This window comes from Scyliorhinus canicula, chromosome 8 (assembly GCF_902713615.1).
Source record: "Scyliorhinus canicula chromosome 8, sScyCan1.1, whole genome shotgun sequence".
Taxonomy (NCBI): Eukaryota; Metazoa; Chordata; class Chondrichthyes; order Carcharhiniformes; family Scyliorhinidae; genus Scyliorhinus; species Scyliorhinus canicula.
Window position 1 is genome coordinate 21,351,914 of NC_052153.1, and position 24,957 is coordinate 21,376,870.

The 24,957-nt window shown below is 42.5% G+C and overlaps 2 protein-coding genes across 5 annotated transcripts in view; one reads left to right on the forward strand and one right to left on the reverse strand.

Moving 5' to 3' along the window:
• mlana (melan-A) overlaps positions 1–8,799 on the forward strand; it is a 36,252-nt gene extending 27,453 nt beyond the window's left edge. For all 3 annotated transcript variants that reach the window (XM_038804252.1, XM_038804251.1, XM_038804250.1), the window contains exons 3-5: positions 3,438–3,534; positions 4,007–4,123; positions 8,572–8,799. In XM_038804252.1, the coding sequence (XP_038660180.1) occupies positions 3,438–3,534; positions 4,007–4,123; positions 8,572–8,640 (283 nt within the window). In that variant the 3' untranslated portion in view covers positions 8,641–8,799. The remainder of the gene's footprint in view (positions 1–3,437; positions 3,535–4,006; positions 4,124–8,571) is intronic.
• A 4,301-nt stretch (positions 8,800–13,100) lies between these two features.
• Positions 13,101–24,957, reverse strand: part of LOC119970154 (uncharacterized protein KIAA2026) — a 110,188-nt gene continuing 98,331 nt past the window's right edge. The window contains exons 7-8 of one of the 2 annotated variants that reach the window (XM_038804254.1): positions 22,995–23,110; positions 13,101–17,441 (exon numbers count right to left, since the gene is read on the reverse strand). In XM_038804254.1, the coding sequence (XP_038660182.1) occupies positions 13,780–17,441; positions 22,995–23,110 (3,778 nt within the window). In that variant the 3' untranslated portion in view covers positions 13,101–13,779. Of the gene's footprint in view, positions 17,442–22,994; positions 23,174–24,957 lie in introns of both variants that reach the window. The other variant, XM_038804253.1, reaches the window with a different exon arrangement.

A 24,957-nucleotide genomic window follows, 5' to 3' on the forward strand; every position in this document is an offset into this window, starting at 1 on the left:
CAACCCGTCCATCAAATCTATCAATCCCCTTTCCTGCGAGGATGACAAACCCAGCGTCTCCAAATTAAACTTGTAGTTAAAATCTATCACCCCTGAACCATTCTGGTAAATCTGCCCCTGCACCCTCTCCAGTGTCTTCCTGAAGTGCAGTGACAAGCACTTGATGCAATACACTTGCTGTGGCCTAACGAGAGCTGTATGCAAGCTCAGCATAACTTCTCTACTTTTGTACTCAATAGCCCTTTAACAAAACCCAAGATCCCATGAGCTTTGCTAACCTCTATCTCCTACCACATTCGAAGATATATATGCATGAAGCCCCCACTCCCTGCAACTCTTTAATAGAACAACGTAACTTAGTTTATTTCCTCTCCCTGTTCGTTTTGGGACACTTCCTTTTATTAAATTCCATCAGCCACTTGTCTCTCCATTCTGCTTGGCTATGTCCTGCTGCATTGAACTGGCATCACCCTCATTATCAGCCAAACCTCCAACATTGCGTATCTTGTGTTGCCCTATTACGTATTTTTTTCTCATGTACTAAATGATCTATTTGAGCTGCACGCAGAAAAATACTTTTCACTATTTGTCGTGGAAATCATAATAAAGACAAATTCCTCGAGGTTCGATTTAAGGAAATTTATTTACACAAATATATTTGATGAGAGAGAGTGTTCCAGCTGCAAAAGCTAGTGCACTGCACTCTGAGATTCGATGGAAGACAGCATGTTTTTATAATCTGAAGTAAACAGGCATGTCAATATTAAATAGACCTTGGAAAGTACGTACGATGAAATACGTAGTACGGATGTTCTTGCCCTTGGCTTTGTTACCTTTCAGAGGTTAATGTGTTTTCATAATAAGGCCGAAACCAGAATATTTCAGCAGTATTTCATTTATGTTAATTTCCCTTCCACACTGTACCTCAGTACACGTGACAATAAACCAATCTAATCCAATCCAAGTTTGGAATTTTCGGCAAATTTTGATGTTTTACTTTGGATTCCAGTATCAGAAAGAGAACTGATCCCAGCACTGATTCCCAGGGAAAACCACAGACTACCATCCTCCAGTCTGAAAAAACATGCATTTATCACAACTCGCTATTTTCTTTCCTCCTATCAGATTTTCATCCAAGTTGGCACTGACCATCCCATTCCATGAACCTTAGTTTTGTTAACCAGCCTTTTATATGGCACTTCTAAGAGGGCGTTTAAAAAAAAACACATTTGGACATCATCCGTTGCAATTCCATAATAGTTACTTCATCAACATAAGAATCAATTAGATTAATCAAAAACCTTTTCCACGTCCATCCTGACTGTCCCTAGTTTACTCAATTTTCCCTTGATTATTATTCCCATTATTCTGTCGGATATGATCTTCATCCACGGGAATTGTTGATACTTTCTACTTGGTTCTGAAGTTAAGATTTCTGCCTTTTGAGGAAAATTACTCAGGATGATTTTTGCTCACAAATAAAACTATGCAATTGGATCTACCAAGTCTATGCACTCAATGTGAGACCTATTGAGCCCCTCAAGTTAAATTTCAATGAAAACAAAGATTACAGCTACATGTTTATTCATGTCATTGCGACACAAAGCCTCAATATAACGTTGTGGTCTGGTGCCTCTTTCTCCTCCACGTTTCAAAAAAAAGGTTGTTTTTCCATGAAGGCAATTCTCCTTTGAGCTGCAATTTATTGTTCGAAATTTAAAACAAAATCACGAATTTAGTGTTTGAGTAATTTAACTCCAAGCGACGACCTGGATGGTTTATATCATAGCACTAAAAATATATCTCAAGAGGATTACGAGATAAACTTTAAATGGGCAAAGCTCTGAAACAGGCAAAGTTATCTCTATTAACCAGGTTTAAATGCCACTCTTGTGCCAATATCTCTGTAGAGTTTATGTAGTTAGCTTTTGTCGGAACTCAACATTTAAATGCTCTCTTCCTCACCATTTGCAGAAGTATTCTAAGCTGTTTTTGTCCACCCTCCTCCACTCCACCCTCGGCAGTCCCGCTCCCCACATTTGTTTTAAACACCATATTGAATCAAGAACAGAAAATACTGGACAATCTCGGCAGGCCTACTCTAATTGGAGAGGACTAAACACAGACTGGGTGACCGCTGTGCAGAACACCTTCGGTCCGATCTAAAGCAGGACCCAGACCTTCCTGTCGCTTACCATTTAATCTCACCGTCCTGCTCTCATGTCCTCATTTCCGTCCTTGGCCTGCTGCAATGTTCTAGTGAAGCCCAATGCAAACTGGAGGAAAGTGCCTAATCTTCTGATTAGGCACATTTCAGCCTTCCGAACTTAACATTGAGTTCAACAACTTCCGACGTGAACTCTCACCTCCGCCTTCACCCCATTTTTATTTCTATCAATTCATTTTGAGGAGCGGGAGGTTCAGGGGGGATTTGTCTACCCAAAATAAAAACCTTTCTACCCAGAGGGTGGTGACGGTCTGGAATGCACTGCATGGGAGGGTAGTAGAGGCGGGTTGCCTCACATCCTTTAAAAAGTACCTGGACGAGCACTTGGCATGTCATAACATTTGAGGTTCAGGGCCAAGTGCTTGCAAATGGGATTAGGTTTGGAAGATCAGGTGCCTTTCATGCAACGGTGCTGACTGGATGGGCCAAAGGGCCTTTTCTGAACTGTGTTTTTCTGTGATTCTCATTTCTTCCATCCATTTTTCCCTCACCGCCGTCTCCCGTCCCCCCACCCCACGATGGCCACCTGTTCCCTGTTCCTAGGTCATGCTTTGGTATCTCGACTTTGGAGGGGTTGCTGCACAGGTTTATCAGAATGGGGTGATCTAAATGGCATGTTTAAGATTATTCGGGAGCCGGTTTTACTCAGCTGGTTCATAATCAGAGCAAGGCCAACAGCGTGGGTTCAATTCCCACACCAGCTGAGGTTATTCATGAAGACCCCACCTTCTCGCCCTCTCCCCTCGCCTGAGGTACGGTGATCTTTGGTTAAATCACCACGTCAGCTCTCTCCTTAAAGGGGGGAAAGCAGCCTATGGTCATCTGGGACTATAGTGACTTTACTTTTACAATATCATTAAAGGATTTATAGGATAGAGAGAGAAAGAAGCTATCTCCTCTGTTGAGTGTGCCCATAACAAGTGGGCATAACCTTAAAATTAGACCAAGATCATTCAGGATACCATAAAAACATCTCTTACAAAAGGATGTGGAAATCTGAAACTTTCACACCTCTCCCCCCCCTCCACCAGAAAATAAAGCTATTGAGGCTAGGGATCATCTGAAATTTTCCAAAATATTATGCAAGAGCAGGCCTGCAGTAGCCCTTCCTAATAATTACTGGTAAGGGTGCACTTTTGGGAATATAATAAACGAGTAAGGTAGGTAATACAGATATTTGAATTGTAGCTTCCTTTTTTCTATTTTTCAGGGCTATTGGCATTGCTCTTCTGGTTATAATACTTGCAGCTCTATTGATCATTGGGTGCTGGTACTACAAGAAGCGTAATGGATATGTGATCCTCCAGGTAATATTTTTTCTAAATAACATTTGACTCAGCAGGTGTGTTTAACTAAGAGTGCAATAGTACAAATTGTTGGGGAGATGTGAAGTGGAAGAGTGTATCCTCAAGAATTTAAAGAAAAATACCTGATTTTAATTGTTTAATGGTTAGGTCAGATCTAATGTGACTTCAGCCTCAAGGTTTCAGCAACCCCAAATCCTATTAGCTTATAACCATTATACTGGAACTGTGTGCAGTCTAGTATATAGATTTTGCAGTTTGGACTGGCATTCGCAATTGTCCCTGTGGATTGTATTATAATTAACCTGAATGTTTTGTAGCAAAGGAAATGGCAACTAATTAGTAGCAAAGTTTGAAAATTGTACCAGTTAATTTATACCGTGTGTTATTTATTGCACACCATTTTTGAGTGGTGTTGGGTGGATTGACACGTCATTGCCTTGATGTGTATTCAGTAATACCCTTGTAATTTCAGAACCGACATCTGTCCAATACCGCCATGGGTTCTTTGCTGGCAAGCTATCATCACAGCGAAGAAGGAAACCCTTTGGAGACCAAAGCTTCTCTGAATGATTACACTCAATCAAATTTGGTAAAATTGTACTTGCCTCCCCAAATTTATCTAATTGATGAATTTATATTTTTCCAAAGGTAGAAATTTGCACGCAGCTTTCTTGAAAATTAAAGATGCGACTTTTTTTAACTGTATTTTATTACAAACATGTATCAAAGCAGGCTACAGCCAATAAACATACTCCCCCATAATCAACTATCCAGTCTGTACAGATTTTTCCCCTTTTTCGCCCTCCCCCTGGCGACGAACAGCTCCTCAAACAGTCACAAACATCCCCCACCTTTTCTCAAACTCGGCTGCTGAGCCCCATAACTCATACTTTTATCTTCTCCAACCACAGGAAGTCGTACAGGTCACCCAACCATGTTGACCGCCACTCCAGCAAAATTCGCCGCCGTGCAATGAGAGAGGCGAAGGCCACGACATCAGCCGTCCTCCTCTCCATGAGCACCAGCTTGTTTGAAACCTCAAATATTGCCACCAAAGGGTCCGGGTCCACCTCCTCCTCCACTACCCTGGCTAAGACCACAAACACTCCCACCCAGAATCTTCCCAATTTTTCACAACCCCAAAACATGTGCGCATGATTCGCTGGCCCCCGCCCACACCTCTCACACTCATCTGCTGCTTCCGGAAAGAACCCACTCATTCTCGCCCAAGTCATATGCACCCTGTGCACCACCTTAAACTGTATCAGGCTCATCCTTACACAAGAGGAGGTCCTGTTTACCCTTCACAGTGCCTCACTCCATACTCCCCAATTGATCTCCCCTCCCAACTCTGCTTCCTATTTCTTCTTGATCTTCACCACCTGCTCGCCTCCCTGCTCCCCCAGCCACTTGTTTATATCCCCATTTCTTCCCTCCCCTTCCACATCCAGAAGCAGCAGTCGCTCCAGCAGGGTGTATCCCAGCAACCTAGGGAACCCCTTCCAAACCGTTCATGTAAAGTCCCTAACCTGCAGATACCTGAACTCACTACCCCTCGACAGCTCTACCCTCTCCCTTTGTTCCTCCAGATACAAATCCCTCACCTTGACCAGCTCAAACCATGATTGTTGCACAGGTGTGTTAGCGCTGATACCCCTTCCATCCTAAAATGCCTCCTCAGATGATTCATATCTTCACTGTGGACTGGGCTCCCTGAATACCTACTCGGAGCTATTGGCAACGCTGGCGTCACCATAGCCCTCAAACTAGACCCCTTACAAGGTTGAAGATGTGACATTTTGTGTAAGCTCAAGATTCAAATTTTATATCCTGGTGTTAAGACAGCACAAAAATCTATGGCATGTCTTCCAAGCACTCTAACAAATTCAAAAGCAATATGCTGAATCATTATAAATGCCTGTGTACTTTCAATAACTCCCCCTTAAGGAGAGAGGGTCATAAGACCACTTTTGTGCTACATATTGGTACCAACGATATAGATAGAATGAGGGATGAAGCCTTGCATCAAGAATTTAGGGAGCTAGGCAGTAGACTAAAGAGCAGGGTCTCGCTCTCCAGATTACTACTGGTGCCACGTGCTAGCAAGTACAGAAATAGAATAGGGCAAATAAATGCGTGGCTCAAGAGTTAATGCAGGAGGGAGGGAGGGATTTTGGTTCCTGAATCACAGATGGTTTCAGGGAAGGTGGGACCTGTAAAAGCAGTGCGGTCTGCACCTGAACCAGAATGGGATCAACATCCTTGCAGGTAGGTTTATTTGTTCTGTTTGGGAGGGGTTTAAACAGATTCGGCAGAGGGAGGGGACAGTGTTAATGCAACAGCGGACAATAGAAGAGCGGATATGTCGGCAAATCATGGTATGTAAAAACAATACTAGAGTAATTATATTCAGGGATTTTAACTTGCAATATTTTTTTTAAAGTATATATATTTTTTTAAATGCCCAATTTGTTTTCTAATTAAGGGGCAATTTAGCATGGCTAATCTACCTACCCTGCCATCTTTGGGTTGTAGGGATGAGACCCACGCAGACACGGGGAGAATGTGCAAACTCCATACTGACTGTGACCCGGGACCGGGATTGAACCCGGGTCCTCGGTGCCATGAAGCAGCAGTGCTAACCACTGTGTCGCCGCTAACTTCCAACATTAATTGGGATAGCCATATCGTAAAGGGTTTAGAAGCAGCAGATTTCTTGAAATGTATTCAAGAGAGTTTTTTATATCATGTTGAAAGTGCACTGCTCAACCCAATTCTGGGGAACGTACCGTACATTCGAGGTAGCAATGCAGAAGCATTTTAGTGATAGTGATCACAGCACTGTGTTTTATATTTGTCATGGAAAAGGAAAAAGCTGTCTGCGAAAACAGGTTTTGGATTGGGAGAAAGGCAGTAATTGCCAAAGTAAACTGGGAACAGCTACCTCTCAGAGGGGAGGGGTGGTGTTTAAAATAGAAATGGTGAGAGCACAGATCCAACAAGTTTCCTTTAGGGTGAGATGCAGGAGCAACAAGTCCAGAGAACCTAGGAATATTCAGGACTGGATAGAAAGGAAGAGGCCTTAACAGATACAAAGGGATCAAATCTACAGAGACTCTTGTGGAGTGCAGAAAGTGCAGGAGGTGGGGGGCTCAAAAAAGCAATTAAGAGAGCAAAGAGGAGGCATGAAATAACACTCGCAGGTAAGCTTTGGGAAATTCCCAAGATAGTCCATAAGTATATCAAGAGGAAGAGGATAACCAGAGAAAGAGTAGGACTCATTAGGGACCAAGAGGGTAATCTGTGCGCCGAACCATATTGTTAGGGTGTTAAACGAGTTCTTCACATCGGTCTTCACTTTGGGGGAAGGATGATTTAGGTGCAGAATTCAGACAGATGGGCTGAGAGGTTCCTGAACAGTTTGACATCGAGAGTGTACCGGAGGTTTTGGCAGGCTTAAAAGTGGACAGATCCCGAGGTCAGGATGAATTGTATCCCAGGCTGCTGTATACTGTGGGAGATGAGGGAGGAAACTACAGGGGCGCTGGTCCATATTTTTAATTCCTCTCTGACCACAGGGGAGGTACCAGAGGACTGTTAATGTGGTTCTACTTTTCAAGAAGGATGGTAGAGATAAACCAGGAAATTACAGACCACTGAGTCTCATCAGTGGTAGGGAAACTATTAGAGAAAATTCTGAAGGGCAGAATCAAGCTCCATCTGGGGAGGCAAGGTTTGATCAGTGATAGTCAGCATAGCTTTGTCAGAGGACAGTCACGCCAAACAAATTTGATTCAATTTTCTTTGAGTTGACCAGGTGTGTAGCCGAGGGTAGGGCAGTTGACATAGTTTATATGGATTTCAGCAAAGCCTTTGACAAGGTTCCGTATGTGAGACTGATAAAGGAAGTAAAAATCATATGGGATCCAGGGTGACCTGGCAAGTTGGATCCAAATACGAGACACTGGGTGGTGGTGGAAGGCTGTTTGTGTGACTGGAGGCTGGTGGCCAGTGACATACCACAGGGAACAGCAATGACATGAAGATTGGTTGGGTGGTTGATTGTGAAAATCTTAGGTTACAGGAGAATATAGAAGTATTGGTCAGATGAGCAGATCAGTGACAGATGGAATTTAACCGAGAAGTGAGGTGGTACATTGGAAGGAGTCTCACGACAAGGGAGTACTCCATGAATGGCAGGAAGATCAGAGGAACAGGAGGATCATGGGGTGCTTGTCCATAGATCCCTAAAGGAGGTAGGACAGGTGAATAGGATAGTTAGGCATACAGGATTGTAGCATAAATTATAAGGGCAAGGAGGGGGGCTGTACAGGACTTTAGTTAGGCCACTGCTGGAGTGTGTGTTCAGTTCTGGTCACCGCACTACAGGAAGGATTGTGATTGCAATAGAGAGGGTGCAGAGGCGATTCACTATGTTGCCTGGATGCAGCATTTTAGCTATGAAGAGAGGCTCGATAAGCTCGGGTTGTATTCTTTGGAGCAGAGAAGGCTGAGACGCAACCTCATTGAGCTGTAGAAGATTATGAAGGGCATGGACAGGTGGATAGAAAGCAGCTGCTCCCCTTAGATGAAGGATCAATAACAAGGCAGCATAATTTTAAAGGTGAAAGATAGGTTTAGAGGAAAAGGGATGGTGGAAATTTGGAATGCATTACCTGGGAGGGTAGTGGAGGCAGAAACCTCACAATCTTTAACAAGTACTTGGATAAGCAGTTGAAATGCCGTAACATTCAAGCTATGGGCCAAGTGCTGGAAAGTGGGATTAGTGTAAATTTAGGGTAATATTTTGCTGGTGCAAGCTTGATGGACTGAAGGGCCTCTTCTGTACTGCATGATTCAATGGACTTACTTGATTACTCTGCTACCAGATAACTGTACAAATTAAAAATTGTAAAAGAATTGCTAAGTGTTGTGCATATGGTTTACATTAACAAACCATAGATCAATTCTTGCATCTTAGATTAAGCATGCACGTTAGCCTAAAAGGAATTGATTTATATTCTTTTCTCTTAACAGATTCCAAATGCCCCTCCTGCTTATGAGAAAATTGCTTCAGAGCAATTGCCACCAGCATATTCTCCTTAAATTGCGAATGCATATTGATCCAGCACTTCTGATGAATCATCATCATGACCCCAGAATGGTTAAATAGCAATGTAATCTTCACTTTCTATGTATTAGTTGCTTACATACAGATGTCATATTTGTGTGTGCTGAAATAAACCAACATTAATCATTATACACTGAGCTGAGGATTGTATTCAGCAGTGAAAATTCTTCAAAACGTTCATCAGAGTAAAGGTTGATATTTGTTGCTGGGCTGATGGCGTATCATGCACACTAAGACATAGGTTTTGTAGAAAGTAAGCACAATGTGTATAGACAGCCCAAACTTGATTTCAGTGAGCTCGTTTTTCTTCAAATAAATGGTAGTTGTCCAATAGTGAATATTTTTGCATTATATTCCCTGCTGCTAGAATTAAAAGATGAGCAAACAAGATTCACCTTGTTAGGAAAATGTAGCAGATTTCTGCAATAACGAGTTCTATGAAAATTATGGGACATTGGTTGTTGATTGAGGCTATAATTATTTTTTACTTTGTGGCGTCAGTCCAATCATACATTAAATATTTGGGCACAAATAAAATAAAATATTTTTAAAAATCAGGTAAGGAAATCGCTGGGGCTCTATCCACACAATGATGATGATGTTAGGCCAGCATGGCAAACAAAACATGCTGTACAGAGTAGCAAAACACTGGGTTACACTACCAGTGGTGTACATATAAAGTAAAGATCAGTGAATTATTTTCCTCGCTGCTCACCAGTTCTGGGGGAGTGAATAGAATCTGTCATTGGGGACAGTGACCGATTACCTGGACAAATGAGATCAGAAGCAACAGAGATTTGTGAAGGACAAGTCATACGTGTTTCACCGAGTTCAACATTTGAGTAGGTCACTAACATGATGGGTAGGTGATGTCTATGGATGTTAATTTTGTGGGCTGTCAGAAAGCATTTAATAAGGTATGGCCCAAGAGATTAGCAAAAAATTAAAACAAAAATTGGAGGCAAGCTTGGAAATTGCTTGGGAGATCAGAGATGAGTATGGCTAAAAGCATGCCCTCTGATTGGCAAGATGCATTCCACTGGAAACTATACCAAGACTGGCTTTTTACACTTAACGATCTGGATGAATGAATAAACTTGTGTTTCGGGGGGCGACAGTAAGTAGAAGATATTTTTAACAAAAACAGAAAATACTGGACAATCTTAGCAGGTCTGACAGCACCTGTGGAGAGAGAAGGGAGCTAACGTTTCAAGTCTGGATACCTTGTCAAAGCTAGTTATGTTTAGATTTATTCATGGGACGTGGGCATCGCTGGCAAGGCAAGTATTTATTACCCATCCAATATTGCTTAAGAAAATGCTGGTGAGCCACCTTCTTCAACCGCTGCAGTCCTTGTGATGTAGATAGACCCGCAGTTCTGTTATGGAGGGATCTCCAGGATTTTGGCAGTGACAGTGGAGGAATAGTGATATATTTTAAAGTCAGAATGGCGTGTGACTGAGGGGGAACTAGCAGGTGGTGGTGATGTTCCAATGTCCTTCAGGTCACTGGTTTGGAAAGTGCTGTCAAAGGAGCCAGGAAGGGGTTGGGTGGGGACGAAGGGACTAGGGGCAGTTAGGGTCACTATTGCACAAAAATAGAAAACGCTGCACCCAAGACAGGTGAAACCTCCAATTTATTCCGCAAAGCAGTTCTCCCCCCAAACCCACCCCCCTCCCAACAACGGACAAACACTCAAAGCTCTGATGTTTAAAACAACCAAGGAGCAAAATTAAAACCAACAGAGAAAGAACTTTGTAGTGGGCTAAGAGGGAAACAAAAATAAAAACTCTCAAGGCCTGTCTTAATCAAATTAGGTTAAAGTCCAACATGTTTGTTTCAAACACTAGCTTTTGGAGCACTGCTCCTTCCTCAGGTGAATGAAGAGGTATGTTCCAGAAACATGTATATAGACAAATTCAAAGATGCCAGACAATGCTTAGAATGTGTGCATATGCAGCTAATTCAGTCTTTACAGATCCAGAGATAGGGGTAATCCCAGGTTAAAGAGGTGTGAATTGTCTCAAGCCAGGACAGTTGGTAGGAATTCACACCTCTTTAACCTGGGGTTACCCCATCTCTGGATCCGTAAAGACTGAATTAGCTGCAAATGCTCGCATTCTAAGCATTGTCTGGCATCTTTGAATTTGTCTATATATATGTTTCTAGAACATACCTCTTCATTCACCTGAGGAAGGAGCAGTGCTCCGAAAGCTAGTGTTTGAAACGAACATAAGAACTAGGAGCAGGAGTAGGCCACCTGGCCCCTCGAGCCTGCTCTGCCATTCAATGAGACCATGGCTGATCTTTTGTGGACTCAGCTCCACTTTACGGCCCGAACACCATAACCCTTAATCTCTTTATTCTTCAAAAAACTATCTATCTTTACCTTAAAAACATGTAATGAAGGAGCCTCAACTGCTTCACTGGGCAAGGAATTCCATAGATTCACAACCCTTTGGGTGAAGAAGTTCCTCCTAAACTCAGTCCTAAATCTACTTCCCCTTATTTTGAGGCTATGTCCCCTAGTTCTGCTTTCACCCGCCAGTGGAAACAACCTGCCCGCATCTATCCTATCTATTCCCTTCATAATTTTAAATGTTTCTAAATTCCAACGAGTACAGTCCCAGTCTACTCAACCTCTCCTCATAATCCAACCCCTTCAGCTCTGGGATTAACCTAGTGAATCTCCTCTGCACACCCTCCAGTGCCAGTACGTCCTTTCTCAAGTAAGGAGACCAAAACTGAACAGAATACTCCAGGTGTGGCCTCACTAACACCTTATACAATTGCAACATAACCTCCCTAGTCTTAAACTCCATCCCTCTAGCAATGAAGGACAAAATTCCATTTGCCTTCTTAATCACCTGTTGCACCTGTAAACCAACCTTCTGTGACTCATGCACTAGCACACCCAAGTCTCTCTGCACAGCGGCATGCTTTAATATTTTATCGTTGGACTTTAACCTGGTGTTGTAAGACTTCTTACTGTGCTCACCCCAGACCAACACTGACATCTCCACATCATTAATCAAATTAGGTTAGCAGAATAGAAGATTTCCAGATGCAATGCCAAATGTATTTTGGGACTGAAGAAAAAAAATCCAGCATTCATCTTCATTATAAAAAAAGGTTCTATACAATAAATATACTCAAGTTATTAAGGACAAATTTAGATCAATTTTGAAACAGTGAAGCACATGTTATGCTGAGTTGTCAAGTCAAACTAATCCTACAATGTCAAATAATGCAAACCGCTCCGAGACAGTAGCGTTGCTAAACTGGGCTGAAGATGCAGCTACGCTTTAAATAGCGCAAACTCACCAGGGCAGGATCTATTAAGGAGACACATGTAGGGGATGTAACCCACTACTCCACCTTGCAGAAGCCAGGAAGCAGAATGGCTAATTCATAAACTAAGGTTTGTCCAGTAACTCATGTGCCCAAAGTGTAGATTCAAAAGAAACAACAAAATCCAAAACTTTTATTATACCTACATAATATGCCAATGCCATAGATATGGTTATGCGATGAAGAATAAAACTTTGGGACTAGATTTCCTGAGTGGTGGAAGACAAGAGCAATGTTACATAAAATTATACAGTACAAAATGATTCTTTTGCCAAACGAGGCAAAATGGGTGCACTAGCAATGTGCAGTCACTCCTTCATTTCTATATTAGGGAAAATGAAGAGATCATGTTCATAAGGACAGGAGATTATTGAATTAAAAGTTATGATATCAGCTTGCAAGAACCTAAAACTAGGTAAGAACAAATTGAGGAACAGAAGGACAATTTTGAACAAGCATTTATAAATCAGGACATAACTAGATAGTTTTCTTACACTGTACTTGCCAGAATATATAGAACAGCGAGAATCCTTCCTACAATAGCATTTGCCACGTCACACTATAAGTGGATAACCGTCTTCAATGGGGCATTAGTAGTCCCCGATATTTTCATAGAATTTACAGTGCAGGGGGCCATTCGGCCCATCGAGTCTGCACCAGTCCTTACAAAAGCATCCCACTGAAGCCCACTTATCTACCCCATCCTTGTAACCCAGTGACCCCCACTTAACAGTTTGAAGTTATAGATTGCTGGAGCTCCAACTTCCCTCGGCTAGCACTTCCTTTCCTTGTCAATATTCACACCCTGACAATTGCCTGCACCCATTAACTTGTTAGAGTAGTTTTGAGAAATTATGATAAGGGTAGAAAAAAAAAAATGCACAGCTTTATTAAAAGTTAGAAGAATTCCCCTCTAATCTCCAGCTACTAAGAAGTGAGAGGCATGGCCCTACGTACTTAGTCAAATTCTAAGCCAACAGTTGCTGCTGCAGATTTGGAAATGAATTAACATAGAATTATAGCTGGGGAGAATTATAGCTGGGGAGGGAACTTGTATTTAAATAAAAACAATATAAGAAACACATAAGTAACAATTGCACACGTTTTTAATTATGCAGATTTGTCTGCATTTTTCTAAACACTGGTCCGTAAAAGCTACTAAACAGCTTAAAAACCTATACATTATATAAACAAGAAACAAATAAATTAGCAAAATTCTTTTATACATTCACTTTAGTACAACTTTGAGTTCAAAAGTATTTACAACTGTACAACAGACTGCTGAAGTTTTCTATATTAAATACTTAAAAAGGAAGCAATAGCATATAAACAGGTTGTATGCTTTTTTTGACTGCACTAAAAAAATCACACTTAGTAGAACAATGCAGCACACCAAAGATGTAGACATTGATACAGGTCGTACTGCAAGTGTGCAAGAAGCTTTTGAGTGCACAGTAAGCAATCACTAAAATTGCTATGCTTTTTTAAAATTATAAACCAGAGGAAATTTACAAGTCCATTCAAATTTGTTGCCGTACAATTTTTAACATTGGTTTTGTACATTGAAATACACAGATTTCACAGATACAACACAGGGAAAACATCTTTGCAGACTAAATAAATACTTGTGCCTCTCACACATCTCAGTTACTGTTTGCAAGTTGTGCCTCGACCCCAAACAACCAAAACATAATCGGAGAATGATTCCACTTCTACTGAAGATTCTCACAATCCCCATGGCTTGGATATCTGGCAGTTGTAGTTCAAAGATTGGAAGATGCTGAAACAGATCTGTTAGGGTCACCTACTTCAGATGCTTTAAATGCAGGGAAGACTGCAGCAGCATTTACACTTGAACTCCCCAGAACATGAGTCAGAGAGGATTGTGACACCACTTTCGCAACAGGATTAACCACAGTATTAATAGCATTTAAAACAGCTCCCTCTGGGCTGACCAATAACTTACTGAAGGAAGTGTCCACTGGAAGAGCTGTGGCACTCTGGCTGGTAGGGGCTTGGAATTTGCATACCGCAGTCTGAAGTTGAGGTCTTGCTGTAGGGCTATTCATCAGCGTTGATCCTGTTGTAAGCTGAACAGATCTAGAAACAGGAGTTATTGTTTGCGCAGCAGACTGAGCACAGAGGTTTTGAAGCAACTTTTCAGGTGGAACAACACAAGGAGATGGGGAGGATTGGGAACGGTTGGACATTGCAGATACAATCTTTGCCTTCTGACATGCAGATGTAACATCAGTTCCTGCAGGAGTTCCTGGGTTTAAATTTACTGCTTGAGAACTACTCGGTTTCAGTGTATTGGAAATCAGCAGGACATGGCTACCAGATCCAAGGCCTTGAGGTGGAACGACAAATCGATGATTGTTGATGACTATTTGTGTCCCTGGTGCCAAAGGAGTACTCGTGTTGATAACTATTTTCTGCCGTATACAAGATTCGTTCAATGGTCCTGATGTTTTGTTGACAGAAGATGGTACAGTTGTTACTGGCTGTATTCGTGAAGTAGCTGCTGTAACTGTATTAGTACTTACTGGATGTTTTGTTAAACTGTGTACCGTTGTTGGCTGCGCCAAATTAAGACCCAGACCAGCAGGAGGCAATACATTACCAATAGATGTACTCAGGCGAGAAGCAGCTTGCACAGCTGCAAACCTTGGAACAGTACCTATATTGGTTGGCGATGTTATTGTGTTTGGACTTGGAAAACGGATGACTGTCTGACAACTGTCTTTTGAAAAATGTGCAATTTGTGGGGAAAAGGCTGTACTTATTGGTTGAGCGTTTGTTGGTACCATCTTTGAATTGATTGTTATCGGGTTTGGTAAAGCAGTTGTAATTGGCAAAGAAAGAGAAGGAGTCAGTGACTGATGTGACATCTTTGGCTGTGCAGATGCAAGAAGCATTGAGGAAGCAAGGTGCTCAGCTTTCACCGTTGAAATAGCAACAGGGAGTCTCGCTGATAACATCCCTTGATTAGATCCAGACATACTGTCATTTCCTTTATGCAAAGCAGTGGGAAGTGAACCAAATGTTGCAAAAGTTGGTGTTGGAAGGGTTGCACCTGTAGCTGTTGTTGCGACTGTATATGCATTCCGAACACACATTTTAATTCCAACTGGACTCCCAAAAGATGTAGAGCTCGGGTTTCCCATCACAACTGAAGGAATTGCTGAAGTACTAACACAAGTTGTTGGTAAAATTGTGTTCTTGATTGACAATCCTTCCCCACTCTTTGCAGACATAGTTGGCACAACACTGATTCCTGGGATTTTCTGGATGCTGTTTCTTACAATGTGGGCTGGATGTCCCTTTGTAACTTCTTTTACCTGAAACGGACCAGGCAACGGATTTGCTTTAATTGGTGTTTCCCCAGTATAAGGTACCAGCACCACCTGACAAGGGTCTGCATTTTTCACTGCCATCTGTGTTGTGTTTAAAGGTGGGGCAAGCTGTTGTTGGGGTGGTTTGGTTAATACTAAGTTGGGAGATGAGGGCATTGAAGTCACAGATGGACTCATAAGGACCAATTTTTGAGGCTGCGCGCTTGTGGGTGCCATGTTGACTTGACTTGTCCCACAAGGTGTAGCAGGAGGATTTGGAACCAATAAAAGTTTCGGCATTGCAGTTCCAGCCAAGAACGTGCTACCTCCAGACTTATTACATTCTGGTGGTGTCAGAAATAGTTGTTTGCCACTTGTAGTATCGAGTGAGAATTGCAATGATGGCGCTTGAGCTACTGTTACCTTATTTTGGGCTGGACCATCACTAGACAATCCACCAACAGGACCACTAACAAAATTCAAGGCATTATGGGTACTGGTGCGCACAGTTGAACTCTCTGAAACAGTTGACAAAACTGTGGGCAGAGGCACATGAACAGGTACAACTCCTGCATTATTCACAGTATTGCAAGACCCTAATTTAATTGGCTCCCCGCCCAACTGGTTTAGCCCTAATGAAACTGATGAAATGGAACTGGAAACAGGAAGCTGACCAATGTTTGTGTGGGATGTCTGTGCTGGAACAAGAAAAGAGGTCAATGGTGACAATGGTTGCGTTTTTGATACCACAAGGTTCTGAACCTCCGGTAAAAAAGTAAATATTGGTCTTGGAGTAATAGAATTAGGTGAGTTTTGGTCAGAGCTGCTTTGCACCTTAACAACCCCCGTGTTTCCACCACGTGTCATGACTAAAATGGACTGAGAATCGCGTATGCAGACGGTTTTAAGTTCTTGTTTTGCTTCACTTAATTCATTTGACTGCTGCAAGTTGAAGCTCTGAGCGGTTCCAGTATTACTTATGGATCTGCTCTGTGTTTTTGTTGGTGTTACTGGCTGAATAGTTGATTGACCACCTCTAGTATTTGATGGCGTAACTGAAGGTGTCATAACTGCAGGTACTTCCATCCTTCCTTGTGGCGCAATGACTGATGATGCTAAAAGGTTACATGAAGATGATAGAACTTTTGTTGGCTGGCTAACTGAAGTTAATACTGTTGTTAAACCAGCAGTGTTCCTACCCTGCCTTAAGTTAGAAATTTGTGACTGAACTTGAGCAGGTGACAGAGACTGAAGGTCTACTGCAAGAGAATGTCCCAAATCAGTAGTTTGAGAGCCAACCGAAGCTCGTTTCTCCAACTCCTTGCGTGCCTTGGGTGGACTTTCTTTTTCAGCAGATTTGCCATCTTGTTGTTGGGCCAGTAAGTTTTTGGGTACAATAAGTACCTGCTGCATGATCCTCTCTCCAGTCTTTGCATCAATAACAGGTTGGACAGCAATCTTAATCTGGCCGCTACTCAAATCAATTGGCACACAAGATCCGTCAGGCATTTTGTAAACCATCTGTAGTGGCCCTTTTGAAGATGCAAGAGGTGGCAAACAGGACTTTGCTGGACTTGGGTGTGATGCAACTGCAGTTATTTTCTTTTCTGGATTGCTTGCCTCTCTCACAGAGGAGGATATCTGACTGGTTAAGGTCACTTTGTTCCCATTATGTTTCGCAAGTAAGGCTTGAATAGGTTTGGTCCCTTTCTGTACAACTGATCTTGATACACTTGTTATCTCGCCTTTTGAAACATCTAACTTCACAGAATATTCATCTGGCTTGCTCAAGTTGGCAACTGATTCAACTGGAAGCCGTACTGCTGCAGATTTTGATTCAATATCTTGATTGCCAGGCTCAGAACCAGATGACACATTTACTAAGTTGTGATCTGCAGCAGCTTCATTTGTGCTTAGTTTAGTCATTTTACACGGAGGAGATTCTTTCCAACATTCATCAAGATCACTACCTCTGATTTGCCTTTTGGGATTCTTGGAAGTTTGTTTTTGTGTTTCTTTAATGGAACATTCTCTTCTAATGGGATTTGGTTTACCTACAGGTATTTCCAGGTCTGGCTGCATCACTTCATCTGAAACATAGAAAACAGTTAATGATGAACATTAGTGAAACACAGGCTAGACTATAACGTCAATAATATAAATAGCTCAGGAGGTCTACACAGTATTGTACAACAGATAATACTTATGCTATGTTAACCGCCACATGTTTCAGAAAACGCTAGAGATGGTAGTAATTTTAAGCTAATCATAAAGATGTGTTAAAATCCGGTGTCAGACAGTTGGACTATTTTAACTAATCTTAAATAACAGTTAAAAATATAGATATTCGGCCACCCTCCAATCCTGAAACCAACTGCGGCAGCAATTTGGCCTGACCAAAATGTCTGACAAAGCTCCCATCTGCAACAACCATAGGTTCACACCAGCACTGACTGACGCCACCTTCAAAAGGTGGAGGCAGGACGGAGGGACACTGACAGTCAGGGACCTATACACGGACGGCAGGATCGCAACACTGGACGAACTGACAGAGAAATTTCGGCTAGCCTGGGGGAACGAGCTACGGTACCTGCAGCTCAAAAACTTCATACGAAAGAAGACAAGGACGTACCCACAACCGCCACGACAGACACTACTGGAAGACCTACTGGACGCAAGTATCCTAGATAAAGGGAACTGCAGTACGACCAACTGACAGAAAGGGCCGACACCGTACTGGACGCAAGAAAGAAATGGGAGGAGGACCTAGGTATTGAGATAGGATGGGGACTCTGGAGCGAAGCACTGCACAGGGTCAACTCTACCTCCACGTGCGCAAGGCTCAGCCTGACGCAGCTAAAGATGGTACATAGAGCCCACCTAACAAGAACCCGTATGAGTAGGTTCTTGCCGGAGGTGGAGGATAGATGTGAACGGTGCCAAGCAGGCCCGGCCAACCACGCCCACATGTTCTGGTCTTGTCCCAGACTCATGGAGTACTGGACAGCCTTCTTTGAGGCAATGTCCAAGGTGGTGGGAGTGAGGGTGGAGCCATGCCCAAAAGTGGCAGTCTTCAGGGTCTCCGACCAGCCAGATCTATTCCTGGGGAGGAGGGCGGACGCCATTGCCTTTACCTCCCTGATCGCCCGCCGTAGAATCCTGTTTGGCTGGCGGTCAGCAGCACCGCCCAGAGCTGCAGACTGGCCGTCCGACCTCTCGGAATTTCTCCAAATGGAGAAAATCTAATTCTCCATCCGAGGGTCGGATGACGGCTTCCACAGAACGTGGGAGCCATTCACGCGACTGTTCCGGGGCCTGTTTGTGGCCAACGAACAAGAGGAAGAATAGCCAGGTAGCCAAGAATCAGGGGAACTTAGTCAAGAATTGGGAGGGTAGCCAAGGCATGAAAGGGAGAGAGGGACTTGGGGGGGGGCTAAACCTGAAGAAAGAAAGGCGAACCACAGGGGGGCGGTGGGCAGACAGCTGAACTTGAGGAGGGAGGGGTGAACCGTGGAGGGAGGGGGGACAGGAGAGGAGAACCAGCAGGATGGGGCGGGGGGCAGGGAAACGGGAGCCGGAAGGAAGGCACGGGGTGCCAAAACGTGCATGGCATCTCCAGGAGCGGGGAACGAGGAGGTTGGGGATGGAGGACGGGTGGAGCAGCGGAGGCGAGCGGGGGACGGCGGTGAGAACCGTCCGGGAGAGGCAGGCGACAGCGGCACGCGACCCGGCCAGGTGTCGCACACTGTGGTTATCTCCCCGGCACCCAAATGTATATTTGCCCCCCCCCCCCCCCCCCCCCCAGTCCCCGCCACCCCTGCCCCCCACCCCACCACAAACAGTTGCGTACTTACGTGGTGTAAATAATTCAGCCAGATGCACAGAGCTGCCGCTGTCGAGCTGGTGCACAGTACCCCACCAGTTAGTCTATTTCATATTTTATTGTATTCTATGTTGGGGTGTGCCCTTCTCTTCTAAATATGTGTATATATATATATATATATATATATATAGATATATGTTTCTTATTCTGTGTACATAAAGGTAATTATATCTTGTTCAAAAACCCAATAAAAACATTTATAAAAAAAAAATAGATATTCAAAATGATGACGAGGCAGAATTTTCACCGTAACAACTGGACTAACCCAATAACAGGAAGTGATTTACAGCTGCAGCATATATAGTACTATGAGAATGCAGGAATGATTATTTATCATTAATTGGCAATGAATTAGACAAAGAAGCTATTAATGATCTTTAACTGGGTGGCTAAGGTGCAGTGCACGTGAAGGCTGTGAGCATTCTCAATAGCCTACTACATGATGAGAGTTTGAAATATTACAAATATCTTCAAATGAATAAAAATGTAATCCTGCAAAAACCTTTCAGTGATCCACATATTTCAATTAATAGAACTATTATTCAATTCATAACTTATTTGAAGATATTGAAGGTAGGTTTAAACTGCATATTTTGTTTCAGATATACTTGAGCTAAATTAAAATTCTGTTCTATGTATTCTTTTTTACTAAAGCTCTACTTTTAAAAGCATATTTAAGTAATTCATCTAAATTTGAATGGATATTCTTCTGTATATAAGTTATCAGTTTTTTTACATGATCGCTGTGACATACACCCAAGAATTCTTGTCATGTTTTTCTTGATCTAGGCAAGGTGTAGATCTTCATAATTAGTCATTTTCTGTTTAGTTCTCCAACTACTGTATACAGGTCTTATTTAGATATAACATTAAAGTGGATGATATACAGTCACCATAAAATCATATGTGCAGTAGAAAACACTGTGCAGCTTTTCCCAAAATGTAGGCAGAGAGAGAATAAAGCTGCGAGCAGTTTAAGCAATAGCGCAATGTGCATCAGCCCAACACAAAGGTCAGTTAGTGATTAGTTATCACAATATTGTGAAAAATAACAAAGATCTAGGAATACAGGTTCATAGCTCCTTGAGTCGTCGCAGGTGGGCAGTGTGGTGAAGAAGGCATTCAGCATGCCAGGTTTTATTGGTCAGAATATTGAATACAGGAGTTGGGAGTCTTGTTGAAGTTGTACAAGACATTGGTAAGACCACACATGGAATACTGTGTTTAGTTGCGGTCACCCTATTATAGGAAGGATATTATTAAACTAGAAAGTGTGCACAAGACATTTACGAGGATGCTACAGGACTTGATGGTCTGGGTTATAAGGAGAGGCTGGATAGGTTGGGATTTTTCCCCTAGAGCGTAGAAGGCATGGGGGGGGGGATATTATAGAGGTCTATAAAATAATGAGGTGCTTCGATAAGGTAGATAGCCAACATCTTTTGCCAAAGGTAGAGGAGTCTAGAACTTGAGGGCATAAGTTAAAGGTGAGAGGAGAGAGATTCAAAAGGGACCAGCGGGAAATTTCTTCACACAGAGGGTGGTGAGCATCTGGAATGGGCTGCCAGAGGCAGTGGTAGAGGCGAGTACAATTCTGTCCTTTAAAAAGCAGTCAGACAGTTACATGGGCAGGGTGGGTATAGAGGGATATGGGCCAAATGCAGACAAGTGGGACTGGCTTAGTGATAGAAAGTGAGCAGCATGGATCAGCTGGGCCGAAAGGCCTGTTTCCATGCTGTAAACATCTATGACTCTATGACCTTTATCCTGGAGTTCCAATTATGCATTGGTGCTCAGTTTCCATCAGAGTCTGATGAGCCACATTTTCTCCTGCTTATTCTTATTTTAATATGCATGTGCAACAAATAAGACTGCCCCCAAAGTGACACCAGTTTCATATCCTATAATAAAGATGGTTGGTTAGGGGGTAAATTGTCTAACTGGAAACACTTTTTCTCCGTTTGTCCATGGGGCTTTGCCCACAATTTCACCCATGTTATGGTCTTATCTGGGAATGTCCGAAACTGATGGTTATAGAGACACAGAGCTTTACAGCATGGAACGAGGCAGGAGTGGCAATTGTCCTCAGTTCCAGCCATTGGGCCTCTGGACGGTAGGGCCGGGCCCGGGGTCAGAGAGATTGGCAAGGGCGATAGGGCAACTAAGGAGGGAAAAACAGTGAAGAAGTTACAACTAAAAGTGCTATCTCTGAATGCACAGAGCAAGCACAGGTCAACACTCAGATGAAAAAAATCAGAATCTGGAGGATCAGGAGTAACAGAAGACTGGAAACAAAAGGACCGGGGCAGAATAAATATATAACAATGGAATACATAAATAAACAAAGAGGAGGGATATGGAGAAAAGGTAATGTACTAATATGAAGTATATGACAATTTGGGAAATGTTTAAATGTCCAGATTGCCTCATTGGAAAGAAATGTCTCTGCTCAAAACAGAGGAAGGAATTTCTAGATAGTTCTCTTCAGAGCATAGTCATACCACAGACAACTGGAAACAGAGTAAAGCCCCTTCTACACTGTCGCAGTTCAGGTAGCATGGGGTTAGACACAGAGAAAAACTCCCTTTTCACTCTTCTGAGGGGCAGCATGGTAACAGTGGTTAACACTGTTGCTTCACAGCACTAGGGTCCCACGTTCGATTCCCGTTTAGGTCACTGTCTGTGCGGAGTCTGCACGTTCTCCCCGTGTCTGCGTGGGTTTCCTCCTGGTAATCCGGTTTCCTCCCACAGTCCAAAGATGTGCAGGTTAGGTGGATCGACCATGCTAAAGTGACTCCAAACACAATAAGAGTGAACCCAAGTAATTTTAAGTTAGAAGGTCAACGTGCCAGCAGTCAGAAGAGACAATCAAAAGGTGTTATGCTCTACAGGTAGCAATGAATCAGGATTACTCCCAATGACAGCTTTGCATATGCACCATATGGAACTAAGCAGCCTTGGGAGGGCCAAAACCTCCTATCAAGTGTGTTCCAACAAGTTTTCTGTAAGATAAACTTTGGTAGGGCTCTTCAAGCATCTAAATAAAATTCTACTTCTGACTTTGGTGGAAGAAGTTAAAACAATTGAGTGGTCTCTTGAAATGAAATGAAATGAAAAGAAAAAAAAATGAAATGACTCAAATGAGCGAATCCCAAGGAGCATCCTATCAGACTACAATAAAGATATATATTCACCAACTTCAGGGGCTAAATATAAATGACAACAATGCTATTCTGCACACAAAGTACATTTGGCGAGGTTTGAACAAGTGCTACAATTAAAATTTCAGTTGGAAACGAGAGAGACCTTTAGATTTTCAGTAATTTGCCACTGATGCTAACTTTCCAAGAGGAATAATAGGACTGCTCATGGTGATATGAAAATCAGTCAGCTGCTCCAGCTAGTCAGCCACTAAGACACATGACCTGTGGGATTCTGAGCACAGTAACCCACTTTGAGTTTATTTTTTGAACATTTTTGTATACAATTTCAAAGACGGTTCTGAACTCTTGATGACAACGTAACAGAACTAGAATTTACTTGCTTATATAATTGTCCCTTTTAATGTCATTAGATACTGAGGATGAAGTGCATGCTTTTGCTAATGCTTGTTTTTGATCCAAATAACCTCTGAATGTCACAAAAGGCCCACTATTATCTACAAAGGAACAGAACTCTAGTAAGTGCAACTGACTCACATAGAATGTGTACCGTGCTTATTTTACATGTTCTAAACTCAAAGTTGAAAAGATGCAGATACCTATATCAGAGCATTCTTTCTTCGCTATTTCTTCATGGTCAGCAAAATCGGAGGACCCTGCTTCAGTTATGTCTTTTATAAACTCTCCATCCATTTCGTCACTTGGCAAGATATCTCTAAAGAACACATCATTATCAGGCTGGTTTTTAAAGTCATCAAAGTCTTTCTTCATTCGGGCTCTTTAAAAGATAAAACAAAGTGAACAGTTTCATTAAATAAGCTTCCAGATTGCTAGCACACCTGTAAAGCAGTTTTCAATGAAATCACTTAACAGAGGAATGAAAAAAATATGCATTCATTAAGTACCTTAATAAATCTCTCAAACACTGCGGAGATTTTCAGACTATGATTATTGAAGTTCAGGAACTGACGTAACAGCCAGAAGACCACAACATCAAAAAGAAAATAAGCTTCTGTTGTTGGCTAACAATCGAGGGAGTGTTGTTACCAAAATGTTGGGAGAACTCCCTGCTCTTCAAACGGTGATAACCTTTAATGTTTGCCTGAACAGCCAGATCTCAGTTTAACATCTCATCCAATAAATACAATTGGTTACTAGATATGCTTGGCTCCCATTTCCTCCACATGGGGTATTTCAGGTAGTTTCTCACAGGCATGCAAATGCCCGTCAGATTAGCACACTAACCTAGGGGGTTCTCAATTTGCGTGAGGGCCCTTCCCATGTTATAAGAATTCCACAGACCCCTGTAAGACAAGCATTGTTCCTGTATACAAATAGTTATGCAAGTAAACAAAATGTTGGTAGGCATGAGTAGCCGATTGGCCTCTTTTATATGTGCTATGATTCTATGAAAGTCCTGTACAGTCTGAAAGGCATCATCCTTCAAACTGCTCACCTGGAAGAAACACACCCTCTGTACTTCATGTAACAATATCATGAATCCATGAATAAAAAGCAAGCCTAGGATTGTGGCACAAATGCACAGAAACCGTAGCCCACCCAGATCTCAAAATAGAAATGAGACACCCAGAAACTCGACCAGAATATTGGCATTTAATAATAGCCCCTGGAATATGCCCCATGCCAAGCACCAAAATTCCCAGCGTCATTAGAACTAAACAACCAACTATATTTTTAGGTAGAACAAATTTATGCAGAGATTTGATGGATTCTGGTGTGTCATGGTCAGGATATAATCACTGAACCCAAACAGCTGATAAATAGGAACAGTGGGACAGGAGGAGGCCTCGCAGCCTGTTGAGCTTGCTTCATCATTCAATTGCACCATGGCTGATCGTCTACCTCAACGCCATTTTCCCATACTATCTCCGTAGCCCTTGGTCATTATCTCCAGAAATCTATTGATTTCTGTATTGAACGTGCTCAATGATTACACTTCCACAGCCCTCTGGGAAGAGAATGCCAAAAATTCAACACTGTCGAAGCGAAAAGTCCGCCATCATCTCGATCTTAAATAGCTTGACCCTTATCTTGAGATTAAGTCCTCTGGCTCTAAACGCACCAGCCACTATATCACGCCCTGTTAGAATTTTATAAGTTTTGATCTTTCTTTGAATCTCGAGAGAATATAAGCCCGGTTCCGTCCATCTCTTTTCAATCCTGACATCCCATATGATTAAATGACTGTGCTGCCTAACACGCATAAGTTTTACTTATAAACCGGTGTTACTTATAAACCGGTGTTAAAAGCAAAAAGGTCTCAACAGGTTTGACAGGATTTTTCATGGCCATGCTTATTTATTGAAAATATAGCAAGAAAGCAACTAATGACCAAATTCCCTCGTCTCTGTAAACTTACTTGTGCCAGTGTTATTGAGCTAAATGGGGCATGTGCATTAGCAACTTCAGCTCCACGAGTTAATAACTAACATACAACGATCAAATTTTCTCAATTATGGGCAGCACGGTGGCGCAGAGGTTAGCACTGCAGCCTCACGGCACCGAGGCCCCAGGTTCGATCCAGTCTCTGGGTCACTGTCC